Consider the following 22,460-nt stretch of genomic DNA (forward strand, 5'->3'; position numbering starts at 1 on the left):
AATCACAATTGGTTAATTTAATTTATTTTGCACACTTGCCAATTGATTTTGGTGTGTGTGTGTGTGTGTGTGTGTGTGTGTGTGTGTGTATGCTGGATGAGTCTTTGTCTATGTTCTTGACTGTTCCTGTATGTAATGAAAAAATGTCAATAAACATATTGTGGAAAAAAAGAAAGAAAATGATGTGTGGCACTTATTAAATCCCAAAATGTGACCTCAGCCTTATTAATTTCCTTTCTGCAGACACGCTTGACGGTTAATAGCTTCCTGTAATAACATTTTTCTTTATTGTTTTTCAGATTTAGAGCAACTTACCTCTGTGGTGTTATCTGTAATGTAGCTGTATGTGTATGCACTTATTCCTTTTTGCTCTTTCTCATGTTAAACCTTTTTATTTTGTTCAATTAAGTTGAGTAAATTCAGTTTTTCATTTCTTTTTTAATTTAATCCCAGCCCTTTTCTGCCGCATAAATCAAACCTTGTATAATGAAAAGAGATGAGGTTTGATTCAGTGTAAACGCTCACATTCATTAATCAATAAAAGCACAAATCCTGATGTTTTATAAATGCAAAATAGAGCTGATTATAAACACACAGAAACACACAGAAACACACACTAAAGAAAGATTTACAACCAAACATACGGTGAGCAAGAAACACAAAATATTCTTTATTAAATATACAAAATTTGTGAAACAGAATTGCATCACGAATTGTAAACTTTCCAATCTTACATACTACCTTGAGCACATTCCACCGGCTACACAATCGAGGACAAAATACAATCAGTTTAAACTTAAATAAAAGAAAAGAGAGTTTAAAATGGAAGACATGGAAGAGGACGTTTATTCTTAAGTGCCGAGTCACATTTAAAATACGTCTCTACAGTCGTCTATGCACTTTGTATTGCGATCGAACAGCAGAACTGAGAAGACGAGACTGTTTCAGGATGTGTTTTATTTATTTTGTATGCTTCAAAGCTCACTGGCAAATCGCTGTTGTTGTGTCAGAGGAGAGGCCAAGTGCTTAAGTCACAGAGCGATTAAAAGTGCAGTACGGTGTAAAGTAGATCTAACTATACCGCTATGGACAGACGGATACAGTAGGGCTATGTTCTGACAAGGTAGGTAGTGCAAGAACATCCACGAATGCTGTTACAAGTGGCTTCATATCAGAATACTTTAAGGTGTATCAATCTGCTCCAGAGATTAAGTTTCAAGGCTTCTTTCTTTTTGGCATGACTGCTCATTTTCTATTGGTATGCATACACGTTATGCCTGTGCAGTGAGCTAAAGGATATTGTAATAAAGCATGAAAAGAAGTGTAAGAAAAGTGAACAGATGGCTTTTGTCTTTCTCAAAATCTCCCCCATAGCCTTAAGAAGGGAAATGAAGTGCTAGATTTTTTTTACTGGACGTCAAACCAAAACAAAAATAAGGCAGCATTTGGCATTTCAATACGGCATATATGCTGTAAAATGCGGTATATATCCCTTTGTAACACCTGAAAAGCAGTAGCGATATGCGTGCTCGAGCTGAAGCGGATGTGACACACAAACACAGAGAGGAGGGGGGAGTCAAGTACCGGCACGTCGCAGGCATGTTTCTCCACACAGGAGCCGCCGTGGTGGTGATAACACACGCTGAGGGAAGGCAGAAGCATGAGATCAGAGGAGCTGTGATGCACTGATCCTGACACTGAGTGATACCTGTCTTCACCTGATAACACCGTGACCCATACAAGAATCAGTTAGCTTATTAGGCTGAGCATTATGGGTAATTTCAAGACATGCCCATTGAACGGAGAAAAAAAGAGGGAGGGAGAAAAAAAGAAGGAAGGAAGAAGCAGAAAGATAAAAACAGCAGTCATCGCTCGTAGAAAATGAAACCATTCACTTGCTGGCTAAGAACACTTTTGAATATTCAGCAGCTACAGTCAGTTCCCAGTGATGTGCGGCAGACGAGGCAGAGCTCACACACACACACACACACACACACACTGCTCGTTTGGTTTGGAGTTTTTCGATAACTAGTCAGAGCACTCGATATACATTAGGGAACATGTGGAGTTTCAATCCACGACAACGGACACGCCGTGTGGAAAAGGGATGTCGGTAAAAAGAGGTCGGAGTCATCGACAGGGAAACCTTTTAAAGTGTGAAGAGGAGGATGATTTCCCCCGACACGCTTTCCTCTGAGCAGCCGCTGGGTTCAGATATTTAAAGTTACACAACAGATCGACGTTTCAGGGAACACACTTCACGCAATTTAGAAAAGGAGAGCACGATGGAATAATGTGCATCTTGAGACTGGAGGCTGTTAGCTTAGTTTGGCTTAGCATAAAGACTGGTAACGAATGGAAACAGCTAGCCTGTCTGCGCCCAGTGATTAAAAAATGGCGCACATCTCATAAACCACACTGTTCCCACTTCTGATTAGCTCCAGTATAGGTCATAAACTCCGCCTCCTTCATGCTAACAGATGGGACATGAGTCAAACTAGAAAATCAATAAGACACGCCAAATCAAGATCTTTATTGCTAATGGGGCTAAAAAGAGAGGATGTGATGTCATGATGGACAGCTCTGTCACCTGCAGAACATGTCAGCGCCCTCAGCAGGGTTTTGGCTTCATTTTTGTACCACAGAAGGAGACGTGTCGTCCATATTTATGTATAGTTGATGGTATAAAGTGCTAAGCTGAGAGATTTCTGTGATGTGATGTGGATCAATCAAGCCTCAACAGGATGAGGTCCAATTACCGATCCATAAAGCCAAACCTCCTCCTAATTACGGTCCTATTTCCGCTTAAATTTAATATCAAATCTTGAGATCTTTAGATTAAGCCAGGCTAGCTGTTCCCTCCTTCCTCTAGTGCTAAACCAGGCTAATACCTTCCTGTATAATCACTTTACAGGCATGAAAAGGATACCAACTTTCATATCCAGCTCTGCAGAGTTAGACAAATAAAGGTGCTTCCTGAAATGTGGACATGCTCCTTGAACCAAAGAAAAAACACCTGCAGAAACTTGAAGCATACTTGAGATCCACTGCTGTGAACCGCCTTTGTTTATTTGTTTATTATGTTGTCAGTGATGTGTAAACGTTGTGTGTGAGAGGAGTTATGAGCAGATCTTGAACGCAACCAAATCTGAAACAGCCTGAAGACGCTGCCAGAAAGAACCAGATTCACACATTTACACTGAGTTTCTAAGAACTAATTTCAGATGCGTCAGTTTGTAAATTCTATCGACAAGTTTTCTGTTTTGATTGACAACTTATTGCTAAAAACAGCTTTCAAAATTTGGCTGATTAGCATCTTCTATTCTGTAACATTAGAGTGAAAACTGAATGTTTCTGGATTTGGATTCTTGGTTTGGCATGACAGGCAATCTGAAAACATCAGCTGCTCTCACAACTTTAAAAATAATCCTCAAATGTGAGAAAATTAAAAAAGAAAAAGGTGCAGAATCCTAAAAAAGCTTTTGAGTGAACTCCTTATGTAAATTAAATCTTATATCTGAGATAAAGAGATGTTTCTGCGGTGCATGGTCGCTGCATTCCTCTCCTCACGCCGCCGCCATGAAATGAAAACAAAGGTTCACTTTGGCAGATTGTTGTCTGAAGCAGGTTTCAAGTATCTGCAAGTAGATTTTCATTGAGCAGTGAAGTGAAGTGAAGCATCCGTTTGCCTTGAAGGTATAAAATCTATCTAGTTCTTGGGATATGCGAAACAAATGGCCACAATTGATTTTAAAGGAAATGTAATTTGTGGCTAGTGAGCTGAAACAGGCGATGCTGTCCACTCCTCTCTACCTACAGGACTAAAACACCTTTAGGGTGTTCACTGTCATGGACTGAAACTCCACCATCTCTCTCTTTTTTTGTGATAAGGTGATAGAAGTGAACGGTGAGGTGAAAAGGAGGACTCCACTTTTCGACCATCAGGGCCCCAGTGTGGAAGCGTCTGGGTTTTTCTCTCCTCTGTGAACTAAAAACCAACCTTCTGTGTGAACCTGAAAACAACCTGAGGACCCGCTACATTCAGAAACCGAACCCTTCGACGAGGACGAGTCTCAGCACAGTAAAGCATGCCGGCTGAAAACATCTCCTCGACGTCTCTCAGTGCCTAGATATTCGTATCAAAAAGGACAGCATAGCAGTGAAAAGACTAAAGAGCTGTTGTGGAGGTTAGAGTGAACAGATGCGGACTGAACTGCAAACCCTTCCCTCCCCGTTCGTCACTTTAACTTGGACCGCACTTGCAGGAGCGTGGGTTTCTGCTCCATGATGCGCACCAGCAACGTGTCTATGTAGTCCTCCAGATCTTTGACCTGGGGCTTCAGCTTCCTCAGCTCCACCTCGCGCTTCGCCAGGAGGAGTTTCTGTCGCTCATACACCGCCTTCTGCCTCTCCAGATCCGCCTCCCGCTGCACCAGCAGGGCAACCAGTTCACTGTGGTTGAGGTGGTAGTACGAGCCCGCACCTTCTGTCAGAGACTGAGGACACAGAGAGAAGAGAGTGAGTCTCTAAAGGGGGACAAACCAGGACGCAACATATCATTAATGCAGCCTCAAGACCGTACCTTCCTCCTCTCCGTCTCCGGCTCGCTGACCTGGCTGCTCCTCCCCGGGTGGATGGTGGACTTGAGCTTCTCCAAGCCGGTGGCCAGCACTGACCGGCCCTCAGTCCGCTTCTCCTCAGCCTGTATGGCAGTGGTCAGGGGCTTCACAGGGTGGGGACTGGACAAGACGACAACAAGCGACACACACAGACAATTACACATGACATTTCCCAACACAACACCTCTGTGGCTTTACTTGGTTTAAAGAGAGTTTCAGTCATTGTAAGAAATTCAATCTGATGTCAAACTGGAGGTCTGAAGGTTCCTGATGTCATCATAGAAGAATTTAATTCACATTTACTCTTAATGTTGAGATACTCTTACAGGAAGACGGGGGAGGGTTTGTGAAATGTGTGATTTGAAGAGTGAAATCTGTTTTTTTTCACCTGTTCATGTTCATGTTGTTCTTGTTACACCTTCTCTTATACTTCAGCAAGTCAAAAATCCTTGAAACGATTGTTAATTGATAATTGATCGTTAACATTTCCAAAGATCGATCATGGAAAATACTTGAAATTTGCCCCCCTAGTTAACAGATAAATCCAACATGATAAATTATGAATTATTGCTCTGCATTAGTTTTACAGTGTAAGCTCCTTCACTTATTAACAACCAGAGACATTATAAACCCCTGCAGTGTTTTCATACAGGTGAGTATTACTGTATTAGTCACAATAGAATCAAATATTCAGCTCTGTCTTGCATAACTTTGTAGCAAATCTACAAAGTAAGCGGCAATGAAGTCACCACTCAGTTACATAATCCTGACCAAAACACTACAATCATTGTTTTAATCAATTTCTGTCTTTTATATTTAGGAAATGTAGAGTTTGGAACAAAATTCAGTGGTTTATGCTGTTTTTTGTTTGATTTTTACAACACTTATCCACGCTTTTCAGCCCTTGTTCTTCTTCTACATCCTTCTTTTACCAATTCAATACTGTCTTACAGTTGCACGTGTCATTTGCATGCATGCATGTGCAGGGTAGTTGGTGTCACATGCAGCAGCGGGGCAGGATGAAAAGCCCTTATTGAAAAAAAAAAAAAAAAAAGGGTTAAATCTGGGCTTTTATTTTGAAAATCAAACACAAGGAAATTTAGAGTTTGGGCCAATTTCTTGGATTTCGGTTGTTTTTTTAGGACACTTATCAATCTTCTACATGCTTCTTTCACTGATACAATGCTGTGCAATACTGGTTGCACGTGTCATTTTCATGCATACATGTGCAGGACACTTGGTGTCACATGCAGCAGTGGGGCAGTACGAAAAGCCCTCATTGAAAAAAAAAAGGGGTTTAAACAAAGGGTTAAATCTGGGCTTTTATTTTGAAAGTCAAACACAAGGAAATTTAGAGTTTGGGCCAATTTCTGGGATTTCTGTTGTTTTTTTAAGACACTTATCAATCTTCCTCATCCTTGTTTTACTACTTAAATGCTGGTTAACAGTTGCATGTGTCATTTCATGCATACATGTGAGGATACTTGAAGTCACATGCAGCAGTGGGGCAGTAACGAAAAGCCCTCATTGAAAAAAAAAATGCTTTAAAAAAGGTTAAATCCGGGCTTTTATTTTGAAAATCAAACAAGGAAATTTAGAGTTTGGGCCAATTTCTGGGATTTATGTTGTTTTTTAGGACACTTATCAACCTTCTACATGCTTCTTTTACTGATTCAATGCTGTGCAATACTGGTTGCACGTTTTATTTGCATGCATACATGTGCAGGACACTTGGAGTCACATGCAGCAGTGGGGCAGTACGAAAAGCACTTATTGAAAAAAAAAAAGGGTTTTAAAAAAAGGGTTACATCTAGGCTTTTATTTTGAAAATCAAAAACAAGGAAATTTTGAGTTTGGGCCAATTTCTGGGATTTCTGTTATTTTTTTTAGGACACTTATCAATCTTCCTCAACCTTGTTTTACTAGTTAAATGCTGGTTAACAGTTGCATGTGTCATTTTCATGCATACATCTGAGGATGCTTGGTGTCACATGCAGCAGTGGGGCAGTACGAAAAGCCCTCATTGAAAAAAAAAAAGGGGGTTTAAAAAAAGGGTTAAATCTAGGCTTTTATTTTGAAAATCAAACACAAGGAAATTTAGAGTTTGGGCCAATTTCTGGGATTTCTGTTGTTTTTTAGGACACTTATCAATCTTCTACATGCTTCTTTTACTGATTCAATGCTGTGCAATACTGGTTGCACGTGTCATTTTCATGCATACATGTGCAGGCCACTTGGTGTCACATGCAGCAGCGGGGCAGTATGAAATACCCTGATTGGAAATAGTGTTAAAACTGGGCTTTTATTTTGAAAATCACACACATCACAACCTTAGTTAATAAAGAAGGGGACAGATACAAGATAATAACTTTGAAAAGTAGTCCAACACTGAACCATAAGGACTAAAAAGATCAAACTGTGTCACTGTTTTATTGTTTTAATTTTCTAAAGAGTCATTCGACGCATCTTTCTAAAATAAACCTCAACAATACCACACAGAGACAGCTTCCTGTGTCAGTGACCTACATGTCACATCCCTCACACTAACACAGTCTCACTGCTGTGGCAACAAACACTAACACAATCAAAACATACGTCACATAAACATGGTTTCAGTGAGAGTAATATTTCATATATTTGCACACATTGTCCTCTAGACCTCCAGAATGACACGAGACGCCGCCGACACCTTCAGAGCCCAGAAACCTTTTATTCCAGTGATCAGGAGAGGAGAGGGTTAGACGAGTGTTAAGAGTCCTCATTAAAGGAAATACTGGTGAAAATTAAAATTAAATTAGCTCCAAACTGAAAGACTTAATTGCATGCGTTGGTGCCATCAAACATGAAGGATTGTGTTAAATGTGTTATTACCTCGAGGTGGAAAGGAAATGACACAACAACACCTTTTACCGCTCGAAAACAGGCTGCTTAGTGGCGGAGATCTCGGCAAATGTGTGTGTGTGTGTGTGTGTGCGTGTGTGTGTGTGTGTGTGTGTGTGAGAACGCTGGCTGGCCCTGTAGGGAGGGGGAGGATGGTATGTGTGTGTGTGTGCGTGTAAGGAATCAGGGCAAAATAATAACTGCTAATTGGCCTGAGGCTCCACTCCCCTCCTGTTTCCACCAAGCCAGGACACACACGAAACACCTGCAGAAGTGTGTGTGTGTGTGTGTGTGTGTGTGTGTGTGTCATAGCAAAGTGTTAAAAAAGAGAAGGTCACACCACAAAAGGAGAAACCCCTCGAGAGTTGGCACCAGAGAAGAGAAGCAGGCGGAAGCAGAGCGTCAAAGAGACCAAGGAGGCGACAGGACAGAAACGTCTAGAAGTGGGAAAGAAAGCTTCCTCTCCACCTTTCTCACTGAGCATGTGCGGCCTCACCTGTTCTCCTCCCGGTCGCCCGTCGCCTGCCGCTGCTGATTGGTCCCCTGAAGCATTGGCTCCTGCGCCGCAGATGAACTTGCCGTAGCGTTGGCAAAGGAAGGGAGGAAAGAGAGCGCTACAGGGGAGGTACTGCGGTCAGAGGTTAAAGAGGAAGGGAAGGAGGTCAGAGAGGAGAGATCGGGAGGGGGCTGAGCTGCAGAGGACTCTTGTATCGCTCCAGGGTCACTCCCAAAGGAGGGCAGGAGGAGTTGTTCAAAGGCAGGAGTCAGGGTGCCCTCAGAGTGGCAGCGATGAAGCGTGGCACCTTGCTCCTGAGGGCAGGTCGAGCATGAGACGACTTCCTGACCGTCTGAACCTCCTTCGCTGAGCTGCTTTGGATAAGAGGAGAGAATTTCCCAACCAAAGTCGTCTCTTGTTGGCACGGGAGTTGACGCCTTGTCCTCAGCTTCTTCGATGGATCCTTCATTTATTGTGTTGTTTGATTCATCTTCATCTTCATCTAAAGGAACTCCAGCAGTCACATGACTCCCACTCAGCTCTCCCCAGAGCGTGAAGTCTGCAGAGTTTGGAGTCTTGTTTGGCTCTGATCCACTGGAGAGTTCGTAGGGCTTGTCAGACACACAGGTTTGGTGAGCCTGTGAGTCGATGCATGGGTTCTTATCAGAGAGCAGAGTGAGCTGCTTTGGATCATTGCTGGTGTCAGAGTTTGATGCTGCAGAGAGAATTCCCAAACCAGAGTCAATCCCTTCCGTAGAGGCTGGCTCAAGAGTTGCCATCTTGGATTGGTAGGATTCTCCAAGTGGGTCCTTCTGGCAGATTCCTTCACTCATTGGCTTGCATGCATTGGTTGAATCATCTTGTTGAAAAGAAGCTCCAGCACCCAGTTCTCCAATGATTGTTAAGTTTGCAGAATTCAGAGTCTCGTTCGACCCTGACCCGCTGTAGCACTTTGAGGACTGCTCTGACACGCAGGTTTGGTAAGCCTGTGAGTCAATGCTTGGGTTCTTATCAGACAGAGTGAGCTTCCTTGGATCACTGCTGGTGTTCAAGTTTAATGCTGCAGAGATAAAGTCATTCCCTTTTGTAGAAGCTGGCTCAAGAGTTGCCGTCTTGTCCTCAGCTCCACTGAAGGATTCTCCAAGTTGGTCCTTCTGGCAGATTCCTTCACTAGTTGGCTTGAATGCGTTGGTAGACTCATATTGTTGAGAAGAAGCTCCAGCAGTCGTTTTACTTCCACTCAGTTCCCCAACGATTGTTAAGTTTGCAGAGTTCAGAATCTCGTTTGACCCCGACCTGCTGTAGCACTTTGAGGACTGCTCAGACACGCAGGTTTGGTAAGCCTGCGAGTCAATGCTTGGGTTCTTATCAGACAGAGCGAGCTTCCTTGGATCACTGCTGGTGTTACAGTTTGATGCTGCAGAGAGAAAGTCATTCCCTTGTGAAGAAGCTGGTTCAAGAGTTGCCGTCTTGGATTGGAAGGGTTCTCCAAGTTGGTTCTTCTGGCTGCTTTCTTCACTCGTGAGCTTGAATGCATTGGTTGAATCATCTTGTTGAAAAGAAGCTCCAGCACTCAGTTCTCCAACAATTGTTAAGTTTGCAGAGTTCAGAGTCTCGTTTGCATCTGACCCGCTGTAGCACTTGGAGGACTGCTCAGACACACAGGTTTGGTAAGCCTGCGAGTCGGTGCTGACGTAAAGGCTTTGGAAGAAGCTGCTGTTGCTCTTATCAGAAGTGTGTGAAGTGTGCAGAAGTGTGTCGTCAACGCCTCGACTTGGACTCGATGTTAAGTTAGTGGTGTCGAGGAAATCACCTAAAAGCTCAAAGGGTACCAGAGATTGCTGATGAGTATCCCGGCCTTCCAAAGAGGCGTTGTCGATGGGCGGGTCTGAAGAGCTTGGGTCAGGAGAGGAGGTGATGATGTGTAACGATGGTGGTGTTGGGCGATCTGGAGTCTTGGGGGTCATTGCATCGAATTCACCTTCCTCTACATGTTTATCATCAGACTGTAGAGAGATGTTGGGTGTTATGGCTGGTTCTGAGAGCTCTGAAAGGCCTCCAGGTCCCGTCTCTCTTGCAGCGACTTCAGGCTGTTGATGCATCAACTCTGGGGACAGTGAATCCTTCATATCAACCATTACATCATAATCTTCAGACTGTAAAGAGACATTGGATGTTGGTAGCAGTACAGGGAGTCTTGGTACAGCAGCAGCCTGGTTTTCCAATCTGGTCTCTGCCATTTCATCACCACTGGACTGTAGAGAGACGATGGAGTTTGGCTGACGCTCTGCAAGTCTTGGTACTCCAGTATCGTCACGCTTCATTCCTGTCTCTCTCGGAGGAATCACAGGCTGTGATTCCAATGACTCCTCAAAACCAAACATGTCTCCATCCTTGTCTTGGATAACGGTGTTCTGAGCAAACCCAACAAAAGACAGATCCCCTGAACTGTCGGGGAAATCATCTTCAGACTCCGAGGGCCTCAAACGCTCGACCGCAGCGGTCTCAGGGGATTTGTCAAAGCTGAGGATGCTGCCCTCAAAGTTCTGCGCCTCAGTTTCCTCTGAGGACGACGCAGAGAATTTGTCTGAATAGGAAGAGAGGCAGGAGAGGAAATCCTCTTCTGCCAAACTGCCCAGACCCGAGGAGCCGGGATCTGGGGAGCTGCTGTTGAGTTTTACTGATGACAGTGTTTGGTGCATGTTAGTGTCGGCTGTATCGGGTGTGTTGGACGCACTGTTAGCTTGATTAGTGTCAGTGCAAGCAGCAAGATTTAAAGTTAAGTTCTCGTTCTCGAAGCTCGTGTGCTCAGGGATAGTCTCGAGGAATTGTGCAAATGTGTCAAAGTGATGTGTGTTAGTGTTAGTGTTAGTGTTAGGGTTAGGGTTAGGGTTAGGGTTGGCCACCTGGCTGATGGACTTTTGTGCTTGGAATATAAAGTCTGTGCAAGGCTGATGATGCAGCGCTTCATTCACATTTGTGTTCTGATCAGCAGTGCTTACTGGAAGCGATGCTCCTTTATTATTGCAGTGTTCCAGTGGATGGTCACTGGGAGTGTTTTGCTGTGTTTTGCAATCTGTGGTCAGATCCTCAGGAGACTGCAGCCTGCCAGCTGCAAACGCTTCAAAGGATTCGTCCCACTCTGAGTCCTGCTCTCCTGCAGTCGTAAAAGGGTTGGCTGACTTCTTGCTAAAAGGTTTCTCCCCTTCTGTTGGTACGGGGGGAAGAGGTCGTTTCTCAACTTTCGCTCTCCTCTCTGGGTCTGAGCCAGCGATGGAGACCTCTGCGGTTGGAGCGCTGTGAGGGAAAAGTTGACTTATAGGGGGCCTGGAACTGGAAAGATAGGGCAGAGGAGGCAGCGAGGGTTTTAGGGGCTGAGCGGTTAGAATGTCTTCAAAGAAAGGGTTGTGCTGCACGTGAGGAAAGAAAGGGTTGCAGGGGGACATGGGAGGTGATGTGGACTGTGAGCGACAGAAGGGGTTAGTGTGATGCAGTGGGGATACCACGGATGTAGGATCTACAGGGGGACCTGGGGGGTGCTGTTTAGTGGGGAGGGGAGGTGGTTGGGGGTGAGTGCTGGGCTCTAGTTTAGGGGACACCACCAGGCTGTGAAAGGAAGGACACACAGTCCTCTTGATTAGTGAGGATTGTTTACACAGGTGAACGACGAGATCACATCTGAATCACATCTTTACTCCCACTCTGTTCAACATGAGACAACCTTTTTATTCCTTTAATCCTTTCTCTGAATCAGTGAAGAAAGACATGATGACCATAAACAAACATCTTAAACCCAGGTTCAAACATTTCTGTTTACATGTTGAATTGAATGTTCTGCATTTCATACTAGAGGTTCAATTTGCTGTAATTTCACTGTATTGCAACTTTAGAGTACTATACCTTTTTTAAACCATTTCATTTGGTATCATTTTATGCACTAAGTACTTTTAATATATTTTAATATTTCAATCTCATTTTTTGTTTTTATATTTATCTTTTTACCTTCATTGTTTCTTTAATGTATTTAAAGCACACTGAGTTGCATTTGTGCATGATAGGTGCTCTTTGAATTAACATTATCTACCTTTTAATTTGGAGTAATCTTTTTTTAGGCCAGGACTGAATTATTACCACTGTTTTAAAGCTGGGGTTGGTAGTCTCGGAAAACTAGCATGAATTTGAATGTAGCTTTTCCTCATGACTCCGTCTAACCCCTCCCCTCCTCCCTCAGAGCTCCTCCAAAACGACGCCCCCCCCGCTCACATGCACGAGCGCCGCTGACTTGCGACCATATGACGGTGACTGATTCAAAACCGGTCCTCACCAAAACATTCTCATAGTGAAAGTTAAAAACACAAACAAACATGGCTGCTGTTAGCACTCACAGCTATCATGCTAACATTATCCAGTTGTACCGGTGACACGATATCAGGAGAAAAGTTATAACACATATATAACACTGTAACAGCTCTACTGTTTGTTAAACCTGTTCAGTGTAGATGTTCTTAATTCCTACAGTGTTGACGGTCAGTGAAGGCATCAGGAGAGGTGTAGAGTGTGTGAGTGGGAGAGAGGAGAGACAAGAGGAGAAGTTCTTCATTCATTCAAACATTGATTGTTGTTTTGTTGGTTGGCGTGATCACGGCCGACAGTGACCGGTTATTAAAACTAAACGTGTTCAAGAATCGGCTCGTCATCACTACAGCGTTCGGACGGACGCTACAGTACATCTACATTTTCTGTAGGACTTACTAAATGTCATGAATTCTTCTGCTTGTCAGAGCCCCGTGGTGAGAGCTTTTTAGACTCTGATCCGGACTACAGTCCTGAGCAAAGCACCTCATCGGGTCAGAGGGGACAGGCCCGAGGTCGAGCGAGAGGGGCAGTCAGTAGAGTCAGGGGAAGCAGAGGCAGGGGACGGGGACTCAGAGGAGTGCACCCCGGGGAAATGTACACGCAGGAGGCGGGCAGAACGGCAGGACAGGATTTGAATGGTTTAAAATTTTGGGTCCCAAAAAACAGTGATTGGTTGGTGTTTTCCCAGGTTTACTCCGGCTGTAGATAGCAGCTTTTTTTCACTCTTTTTTAAGAACACATTATGTATTGATTACCATCAGGACATAAAGATCATTTTAACCAGTATAACAAAAAGTGTATCTAAATCTGATTACCAACCCCAGCTTTAACATTGATTTATTTTTTCTACTTTTACTTTTTTTATTATAATTAATTTCCTTTTAAAAATATATTTGTATTTAATTTTGTTTTCTTGATTATATTTTAACTTAATTTAATTTAACTTAATTTAGTTTACTTTAGTTTAGTTTAGTTTTGGTTTATTTTATTTTATTATTATTTATTTTTTTCTTTTGTTATTTTTCTGGTATTTATCTGATCTTATTCTATTAATTGTCCTGTACTGATTTTCTTTTATTTTGAAGTATTTCCTAATACCATCTTGTCTGTCTTGTTTTAGTATTTTATTATTTTACCTATTGCTGTTATTTTCTGTCTCTCTGTTCTTGTGATTTAAATAAAGTTGAGTTAAGTTTTGGCCACTTGGGGTCAGTGCAACAAGATGCACACACAGTTTAAACATCCAGTAGACAGAAAATATGAGTGAGTGTTTCTCTAGTTTTGTTTGTCTGCATGCTGGAGTCTTGAAAAAAAGTGCTGCAGGTTTTGGGGGCTGAAAACAGAAGGCTTCTGTCACTGAATGGACCACTTAGCAGGAAAATGAAACAATAAAGTTTCTTGCAGAGAAAGCAAAACATGAGGCATCTGTAGAAAGGTGACAAAACTTGGTGTGTTCGACTAACACCTCTGCAGCATTACTTGTTAAATCTGTCTGACGTGTGTTCACGTCTGCAGAAAGTGGCATTAATCCACAAAGAGAACATCCCTCCCTGTGTCTGTGGTCTGGTTACTCTGGTTCAGGATGTAGAATATGAGAGGATGCAGCAGCTGTAGTGATTACTTGGTGCTGCCGGTGCCAACTTGGCACTTTCCCCCAAGGATCCAAACACATGTGGATGTGTAGGTTGTGAAAATGGCCGAGAGGTATTGAGTGTACTATGTCCTGGAAGAGCTGACCTGGCTTCATCAGACGGTGCTGATCAGACTGAGATTTTGTTTACACACACTTTATGGAAATATGACAAAACAGACCTTGCTTTTTAAAACTGGGTCGATTAAATTGATTTTAAAAAATCAGTCCCTGTGTGAGACGTTTTTAAACCTGCAGAGGTTTATATTTTATAAAGTCTGAAAGAGAAATGCATCAGTGAGCCGTACAAGAGAAACCACAGAGCAGCAGGTGAGACCACCCTGATGGTTTACCCACTTGAGAGTGTGTTTGTGTTGAAAAAGGAAATAAAATAAACAGGGTTCTTCCCCCTGCAAACACAATGCCCACACCCACACACACGCTCCCACACACACACACAAACCAAGACACAAAACCTGTAAGGGAACAACCATCCTTCCTGTTCTCATCATCATCCTCCCGATGAAATCAACAGAATAACTGAACCATGTTATGACCAAGCAGCTCCATACTTTTAAAAAGAGCAGCTCCCTCCATCTGCAATGCAGATCCCTGCTGTAACCAGAGACCAGGAGCTGTGCAGGGATGTGTACAGAGCTGGTACACAGGAAGTGAAAAAGTAAACACTGTGATAAATATTCAACACAATGCTGCTCCTCTGAACACAGAGTTGGATATTTAACTCTTGTGTGTGTTTGGGTGCATTTAAAGTATTTACTCCAGATTAAAGGTAACCTAATGTGTCTTTACCTCAACCTCCAAGCAGACCAGGTATCATGCTAATGCTGCTAATTCACTGAGTGCTGCTTATTCACTGTTTGTTGTAATTTTGGCGCTCCCTGTTATGGCTACATTTCTGCCTAATACAGGTCTGCTGCACTAACACACCTGAGTCCATGACTTCAGGTGCAGTGAATTCTAAACAGACCAGGCTCAGACTCTCAGCGGGCTCCTGACCTCTGTAATGGATCCATATTCATAGTGAAATGTTTATTCATCACCTGTTTGATGTTGCAACAAATGAACCTGTCAGAGTGTGATATCTCTGTGTGTGTGTCTCACCTTGGTTTGCAGTTAGAGTCCTTTGATCCGAACCATCCCCTGTGTTTCTCCTCAGTGGCAGCGGGGGCTTGTTCAGACTCATCCTTAGACTGACTCTGCCCTTTCCCTGCAGACTCACTCCTCCCGTGGGAGAACAAGTTCCTCCTCTGCTTTTTCCCCTGGCTCTCCAACTCCGCCGTGGAGGAGGAGGCAGAGGCGGAGGATGCAGCATCTTTGTGCAGAGCAGCCTGTTCCAACGGCTCCTCCTCATCACCCAGCATGGGGCCGCTTTTCTCCAGAGCCGCCGCGATGGCCGCCTTCTCCTCCTCGTCCGGCTTGTCGAAAGACCAGCGGCGCCTGTCTCCTGCGGGGCCTTTGGGGAGGGCTGAAGATGTGTGTGGGCTGAGGTTCTGCAGAGACACGGACAGAGGCAAAGACTTCTGCAACAGCCTCAGGTCAAAAAAATCTACAGGTTTTCCTGAGCCCGGGTCCGGGGGCTGGATGTCGTAAGCATGGCTTCCGTTAACGCACACAGTCGGCAGAGGCACTGCGATGGTGATCTCACCGGCCTCATCACCATACTCGGATCTGAGAGGGGACAGCTTGGGCGAAGTGTCTGCCGTGTGATCTGCAAAATAAAGAGGGGAAGAGTTAGGAGCACAAAAGAGGAGAGACCAGAAAGGCAGAACCATACTTTTCACAGCAGGAGGGATCAACATCAACAGGGTTCATAGGGAAATTGATGACCTTATCCCTCCTGGCAAGCCTCTAATCAGGCAATGAATGCACTACATGCAAACATTCTTATTCCCGATGTTAAAAAAATGACATTAATCCCATTAATTTAATTCTCTCGGGGTTAACTTGGCTTTGTCAGACAGCCTCTAGTGGTCACTTGAGGAACTGCAGTTTTTTTGCATTACAAAATGTCATCACCTGTCCCCCTTTGTTTCCAGTCTTTGGAAACAGTTGAATCTTTCAACTGGCTTCTAGAGGCGTTTTTCGACTGGAGGAACTTTACCCCTGAACTACACAGGTGTCGAGTGGTGGACCCAGGGTCTAAATTTAGTTCAGGGGTAGTTAATCTCCCCCCTATAAAGCCCATGCGAGGGCGGTAGTACTTTTCAAAGGTCCTGGGACTTTTCGGGGTCACATTTTTTTTTGACACATTTTTTTTTCAATTTTTTTTTGTCAATTTTTTTTTGGGCAATTATTTATTTTTCAAAATTTTTTAGTCAAACTTTTTTTTTCAATTTTTTTTTGTCAAAATTTTTTTTTTGTCAATTTTTTTTTTAAATTTTTTATTCAAAAAATTTTTGTCAAAATATTTTTTTCTATTTTTTTGTCAAAATATTTTTTTCAAATTTTCTTTTTTCAAATTTTCTTTTTTCAAATTTTCTTTTTTCAAATTTTCTTTTTTCAAATTTTCTTTTTTCAGATTTTCTTTTTTCAAATTTTCTTTTTTCAATTTTTTCCAAAAACATTTCACATGCATTGTTTTTTCCATCTGTGATTCTCTTGATTTCTCTTTCTTTCATTAGTTTTTATTTGTTCTATCTTTTTTGTATGTGTGTGTACTTTTCAAAAGAAGAAGCTGTGATTCTCTTGATTTAGCAGCTTGTAACAGTAGTCTTCTCTCAGCCCACCGTGAATTCGTCTCTCCTCCCGGTGTTCCGGTTTTAAAAGTGACCCTGTAAACTGGAGACCTTCAGCTGAACGTGTCAGTGTTTGTGGAGTTTACACAGATGTTTTAATGATGGTCTAAAGACGTTTATGAGGGATGCATCCGGCTAAGAGTCTCCAGTTAACAGGGTCGCTGTTTAAACCAAAACACCTGCCGATCTCTGCCACGGCTTTTTGAGTTCAAAAGGATTTTAAAGCCGTGTTGAAACGTCTTTGCTACTCGTGCTTATCTCCTCTCACATGTTGATTCAGTCATTGCTTTTTCCATGTTTTTAACTGCAGGTGCAAAATTTTCACTTTTTCATGTTTTTCTGCTTTTGGAGCACAATTTCAAGTTTGAGGAAAATCAATTTTTTTGACAGGCTCCAGGTCAACTTCACTGTCAAAATTTTTTGACACATTTTTCTTTCAATTTTTTTTGGTCAAATTCTTTTTGGGCAATTTTTTTTTTCAAATTTTTTTTTTATGTCACATTTTTTTTCAATTTTTTTTTCAAACTTTTTTTCAAACTTTTTTTCAATTTTTTTTTCAAATTTTTTTTTTGTCAAAATATTTTTTTTCAAAATATTTTTTTCAATTTTTTGTCAAAATATTTTTTTCAAATTTTCTTTTTTCAATTTTTTTTTTTCAAAATTTTCCAAAAACATTTCACAGTCATTGTTTTTTCCACCATGAATTCGTCTCTCCTCCCGGTGTTCCGGTTTGAAAAGTGACCCTGTAAACTGGAGACCTTCAGCTGAACGTGTCAGTGTTTGTGGAGTTTACACAGCTGTTGAAACACAGAGGGAGTTCCTGGGAATGCAAACTAGTTTAGTTTTTATTAAGATTTCAAAATATCCTCATCAGATATTTAATGATCGTCTAAAGACATTTATGAGGGATGCATCCGGCTGAGAGTCTTCAGTTAACAGGGTCTCTGTTTAAACCAAAACACAGCTGATCTCTGCGATCACGGCTTTTTGAGTTCAAAAGGATTTTAAAGCCGTGTTGAAACGTCTTTGCTACTCGCGCTTATCTCCTCTCTCTTGTTGATTCAGTGAATCCATCTGTGATGAAATATAGCACCATCTAAAACAGCACCAGCTGAGTCTCTTCATGCTAACAGGCTAACTGTTGTGTTGCTCATAATGATACCTGCCTGTTCGTCTGTTTCTATGGTGTCATCTGTGATGAATGGCCTTCCTCTTTGTTTTACTGCCCTCTACTGGGCAGTAAAACGCAGACAACAATGGGGCCACAGGAACCTTTTAGTTCAGGGTGAAGTAGTTCTGGGGGCTAAAAGACCCCGGAACTCTTGATCGAAATGCACGTTTAGAACATCAAAGATTTGGACCCCTTAGTGAAATAGGCAAATAATCTTAGGTGAGTAATAAGAACATGCTCTCCACAAGTCCTTCTCACCTGGGCTGTCAACAGTCAGGTTGCTGCTGTTACTTGGCGAGTTGGAGAGATCAGAGACCACCACACTGATCCCGGCTGTCGGGCTAAGACTCCCCCCTCGTGACGAGGACTCACTGCTTTCTGACCCCAGTGATGTGCTGGACCGAGTGTCCGATGACTTCCTCAGCTTCCCTCTTAAGAAAAAGGTCCTCATCTTGCTCCGCCGGACCTCTCCCCCCTCGTCGTCCTCGTAATCCTCCTCCCCGCCCCCGTCGCTCGGCAGTCGTTGCCTCATCTTGTGAAGAGACCCGTAACCACTGGGCACGACGGCCGAGGAGGAGTCATCGTCGCTGGATCTCCTCTTCCCTCTCATGCGCTCCTTCAGCTTGCCGAAGGTGGAGGCGCTCTTGTCCTTCATGACGAGGTCGTACATGCTGGCTGTCAGGTTGTTTCGGGTGAACTGGACGGTCACCTGGATCTCTCCTCGCTCCTTCTCCTTCTTCCCCGTCTTAGAGTTGAGCCTGTACCATCTGCAACACACAACAGAGCAACAGGGGTTAAACTGTGTTCCCCATGTACAGAGGCGACAGCCATTGAAGCCCCGAGCTGTCCTCTCTCTGTCCTGTTGAGAGTGAGAGGATCTTTTTGTTGTTGCCCCTGGTTCCAGAAAGTAAACCTGCCCTTCAGCTTCAAATTACTCACACATACAGGAAGGTTTTTCCCACCTTGAACAATTCCCTGAGATGTTTTGTTGTAGGTAGTTAAGCACTGAGTGGGTTCATTAAATAGTGTAAATGACTGCATTGTTACTGTGTCTCTAATCTGCCCACACACAGCATTACGGTTTGTGTGCATGTCCCACTAATAGCACAATGTATGTGTGTGGCCAGACGTCCCATAACACCTTGGACGCTCCTCTTGATTTCAACCCAGTGAGCGAGAACAATGAGGTAAAACAATGCCGATTCAACAGCGAGCAGGCTGCATATATACATGACAGACTCTGACCTAGCTGTGGATTCCTTCACCGAGCAGGAACACAGCAGCAGTTCTTAGAAACGCTGGGCACCAGTGGGTGTAGCAACACCAACAAGTTCACCACACCGTGACTCATGGGAAAGTCTCATCTGGGGCGTTGTGTCCGGTTTAAAAGCATATAATGACTGAGAAAAATCCCCCCGGTTAGCGTGTGTTTCTGACACTTAGTGCTGCCACAGGGAAGTTATCAGCACAGAGAGAGGACTGAAACCGAGACCTGCTTTTATTTTGTCATTTCCTGTGCTGCTGGGCTATTTGCACCATCACACCTCAACCACAGAGCCTTTCTTTATCGCTTATCTGTATACCAAGAGGCTGACTGACACATACTCAACTTGGTTGAACTTATGGTAATCTTTTAAAAGTGCTGAATTAAAAAATCTATAAATACTCCTCAGCGTGTGAATGAAATAACGTAACAAGAATGCAAAAGATATGCAGGTTAGGGTTAGGATAAAGTGGATTATAATAATAATTTTATTTGTAGAGCACTTTTCAAACTCAAGTTACAAAGTGAGCAGCAAAATAAAACACACAAGTCAATATAAAGAAATAAAACATATTTTAAAAGACTTAAAATTCCCCTCAAAGAACTCTAAAGGAATACATTTATTTTTAAAATATATTTCTTAAGATGGTTAAAATAAAATAAAATAAAATTCAGATCAAATCAGGAAAGGCTCTGTGATAAAAGTATGTTTCAAGAAGGGATTTAAAAGAGCTCACTGACTCAGCAGACCTGATCTCCTCAGGCAGATGGTTCCAGAGTGTCGGGCCCCTCACTGCGAACGCCCTTTCCCCTTTTCGTTTTCATTTCTGTATTTGGAACGCACAATAAACCTCTGATCGAGGATCTCAATGCACGCACCTGCTCGTAGGGTACAAAAATGTCTGCTATATAGCTCGGAGTAAGTCCATGTAGAGCTTTAAAAGTAATCAGGAAAATCTAAAACATACAGGGAGCCAGTGCAAGGAAGCTAAAACTGAAGAGTTATGGTCGTACTTTTTGGTTCTGTCAGCTGAGTTTTGTACAGTTTGGAGATGATCAAGGGATTTGTTGTGCAAGCTGCTAAAAAGACTGTTACGGTAGTCCAGGCGTGAGGAGATAAAAGCAGGTAAAATTGTCTCTGTGTCTTTATAAGTACAACTATACAAGCATAGTGCATAGTTTAAAGGTGACATATCATGCAAAATTGACTTTTTAATGGTTCTTTACCTAAAATATGTGTCCCTGGCATGTCTACAAACCCCCCGAGAACGAAAAAAATCCATTCTGCCCCTGTTCTGATTTCTCCACCTTTCTGTAAATGTGTGTGAAACGAGCCGTTTCAGACTTCCGTGTTTTTGTTACGTAACAACAATATCCGGTCTGTCACGGAGTCAGAGCTCAGAGCTTGTTCAGCCCATAGACTGTATAAAATAATACTGAATCCATCCCCTGTTTTTCATTACCTGCACAAATGTGTGCTAACTAGGAGCTTAGGAGGGAGGCATGCTAGTTGTAGGCTGTCTTAATAAACACAAAGGTCGGTTTTACTCCCCACGTCTGCAGATTTGAAGATCTAGTGGATGATTTTTATATGTCATGGATAAGTGCTAGCGCTAATTAGCATAGCCACATAGCTATATGTTCATAGCTGTAGCTGTAGCTGTAGCTGTAGCTGTGTACCAAGACACACGTCGACATACTGACAAATAAAACAACAAGAAACACAGAATCTGTGACCAATCCTTCATAAAAGGTCCTGCTCCCTTTCTGGTAGAGGTCGGTTTTACTCCCCACGTCTGCAGATTTGAAGATCTAGTGGATGATTTTTATTTATCATGGATAAGTGCTAGCGCTAGTTAGCATAGCCACATAGCTACATGTTCGTAGCTGTGTACCAAGACACACGTCTACATATTGATAAATAAAACAACAAGAAACACTAAATCTGTGACCAATCGTTCAGAAAGGTCCTGCTACAGGCGCCTCTCCATCAGCATCAGATTCAGAGGGTTGAAGTAACGCGATCTCTGAGCAGCCGTGTATATTCAGCCAACATGTAAACATTAGATCAACGTGCTGGAGAGCCGAGGCACATCCACTTCCTGAGGGGGCGTAGTCAGAGAGAAAACAGAGTGTTCTGATGAGGAATGAAGAAGAGGACTTTTCAGGCATGCCAAAATCTGATTTCGAAGTGTTTTTTTGAGCATAAACTTTAAAGACATGTTTTGGGGACCTCTTAGACCAATATATGTTGATGAAAAAAGCGTGATATGTCACCTTTAAAAGTAATCAGGAAAATCTAAAACATACAGGGAGCCAGTGCAAGGAAGCTAAAACTGAAGAGTTATGGTCGTACTTTTTGGTTCTGTCAGCTGAGTTTTGTACAGTTTGGAGACGATCAAGGGATTTGTTGTGCAAGCTGCTAAAAAGACTGTTACAGTAGTCCAGGCGTGAGGAGATAAAAGCAGGTAAAATTGTCTCTGTGTCTTTATAAGTACAACTATACAAGCATAGTGCATAGTTTAAGCTCCCATGTAATTTTCAACTCCTTTTTGTTCTCCACCATCTTTGTAAGGAGTGTTATTCTCCATTTAGCCGCACCTCCAACATGTGCAAATCAAGCAGAAAACTTCACTGTAAAAAACTGAAGGCAGTGCAGAAGAGCAAAAAAGCTGCAGTTCCATAAGTGAACACTGGAGGCTGAGTTCAAAAGCTGAGGAATCCTCATTAGAGCCAATGCTACAGTGTCCATGTTTACAGCAGGATTAAACATGTTTACAGCCTCGTACAAAAACAGTTTTAGTCTCTATAACTTGATTCTGTACTCCTACAAACTTTACTATGAGTGAATATTTTTATAACTCATTTGTTTTGATGATATTAGGACGAAGAGTTATCCAAGGTTAGACATAATAAGGGGCGGGGCTTATTGAGAGACAACACTGAGACTACATCCATATTTACTGTATACAGTTTTTGCTCTTGCTATTTGTTCTGCACTATTTGAGCATTGCTATCCTTTCTTAACTTGACTTTTAAAAAGTGCATGGGCAAATGTAGCCACCCTTACCAAGCACAATATGTTATCAAAAATGCAATTTAAATATGGATTCAAAGAAATGCAATCAGATGCAGCTAAATTTGTCATCACTTGTTGTGGCTGCAAGACTCTGCGGAAGTGATGGTTTCTGAAAAGTCATTATGTGCAAATATTTAACAGGATGTTGGAGGTTATGAAACCTGAATTATTTCTCATAAACATCTAAAATCCCTCGGTCTGCAGAGTCA

The 22,460-nt window shown here is 42.6% G+C and overlaps 1 protein-coding gene across 4 annotated transcripts in view; it reads right to left on the bottom strand.

The window, feature by feature from the left end:
* Positions 1-641: 641 nt before the first annotated feature.
* rab11fip5a (RAB11 family interacting protein 5a (class I)) overlaps positions 642-22,460 on the bottom strand; it is a 40,681-nt gene continuing 18,862 nt past the window's right edge. For 2 of the 4 annotated variants that reach the window (XM_034674704.1, XM_034674703.1), the window contains 5 exons: positions 18,167-18,675; positions 15,104-15,710; positions 7,996-11,601; positions 4,583-4,739; positions 642-4,496 (listed from right to left, as the gene is read on the bottom strand). In XM_034674704.1, the coding sequence (XP_034530595.1) occupies positions 4,239-4,496; positions 4,583-4,739; positions 7,996-11,601; positions 15,104-15,710; positions 18,167-18,675 (5,137 nt within the window). In that variant the 3' untranslated portion in view covers positions 642-4,238. The remainder of the gene's footprint in view (positions 4,497-4,582; positions 4,740-7,995; positions 11,602-15,103; positions 15,711-18,166; positions 18,676-22,460) is intronic. The other 2 variants (XM_034674706.1, XM_034674705.1) reach the window with 2 other exon arrangements.

Source organism: Notolabrus celidotus, chromosome 22, assembly GCF_009762535.1.
Source record: "Notolabrus celidotus isolate fNotCel1 chromosome 22, fNotCel1.pri, whole genome shotgun sequence".
Lineage (NCBI taxonomy): Eukaryota > Metazoa > Chordata > Actinopteri > Labriformes > Labridae > Notolabrus > Notolabrus celidotus.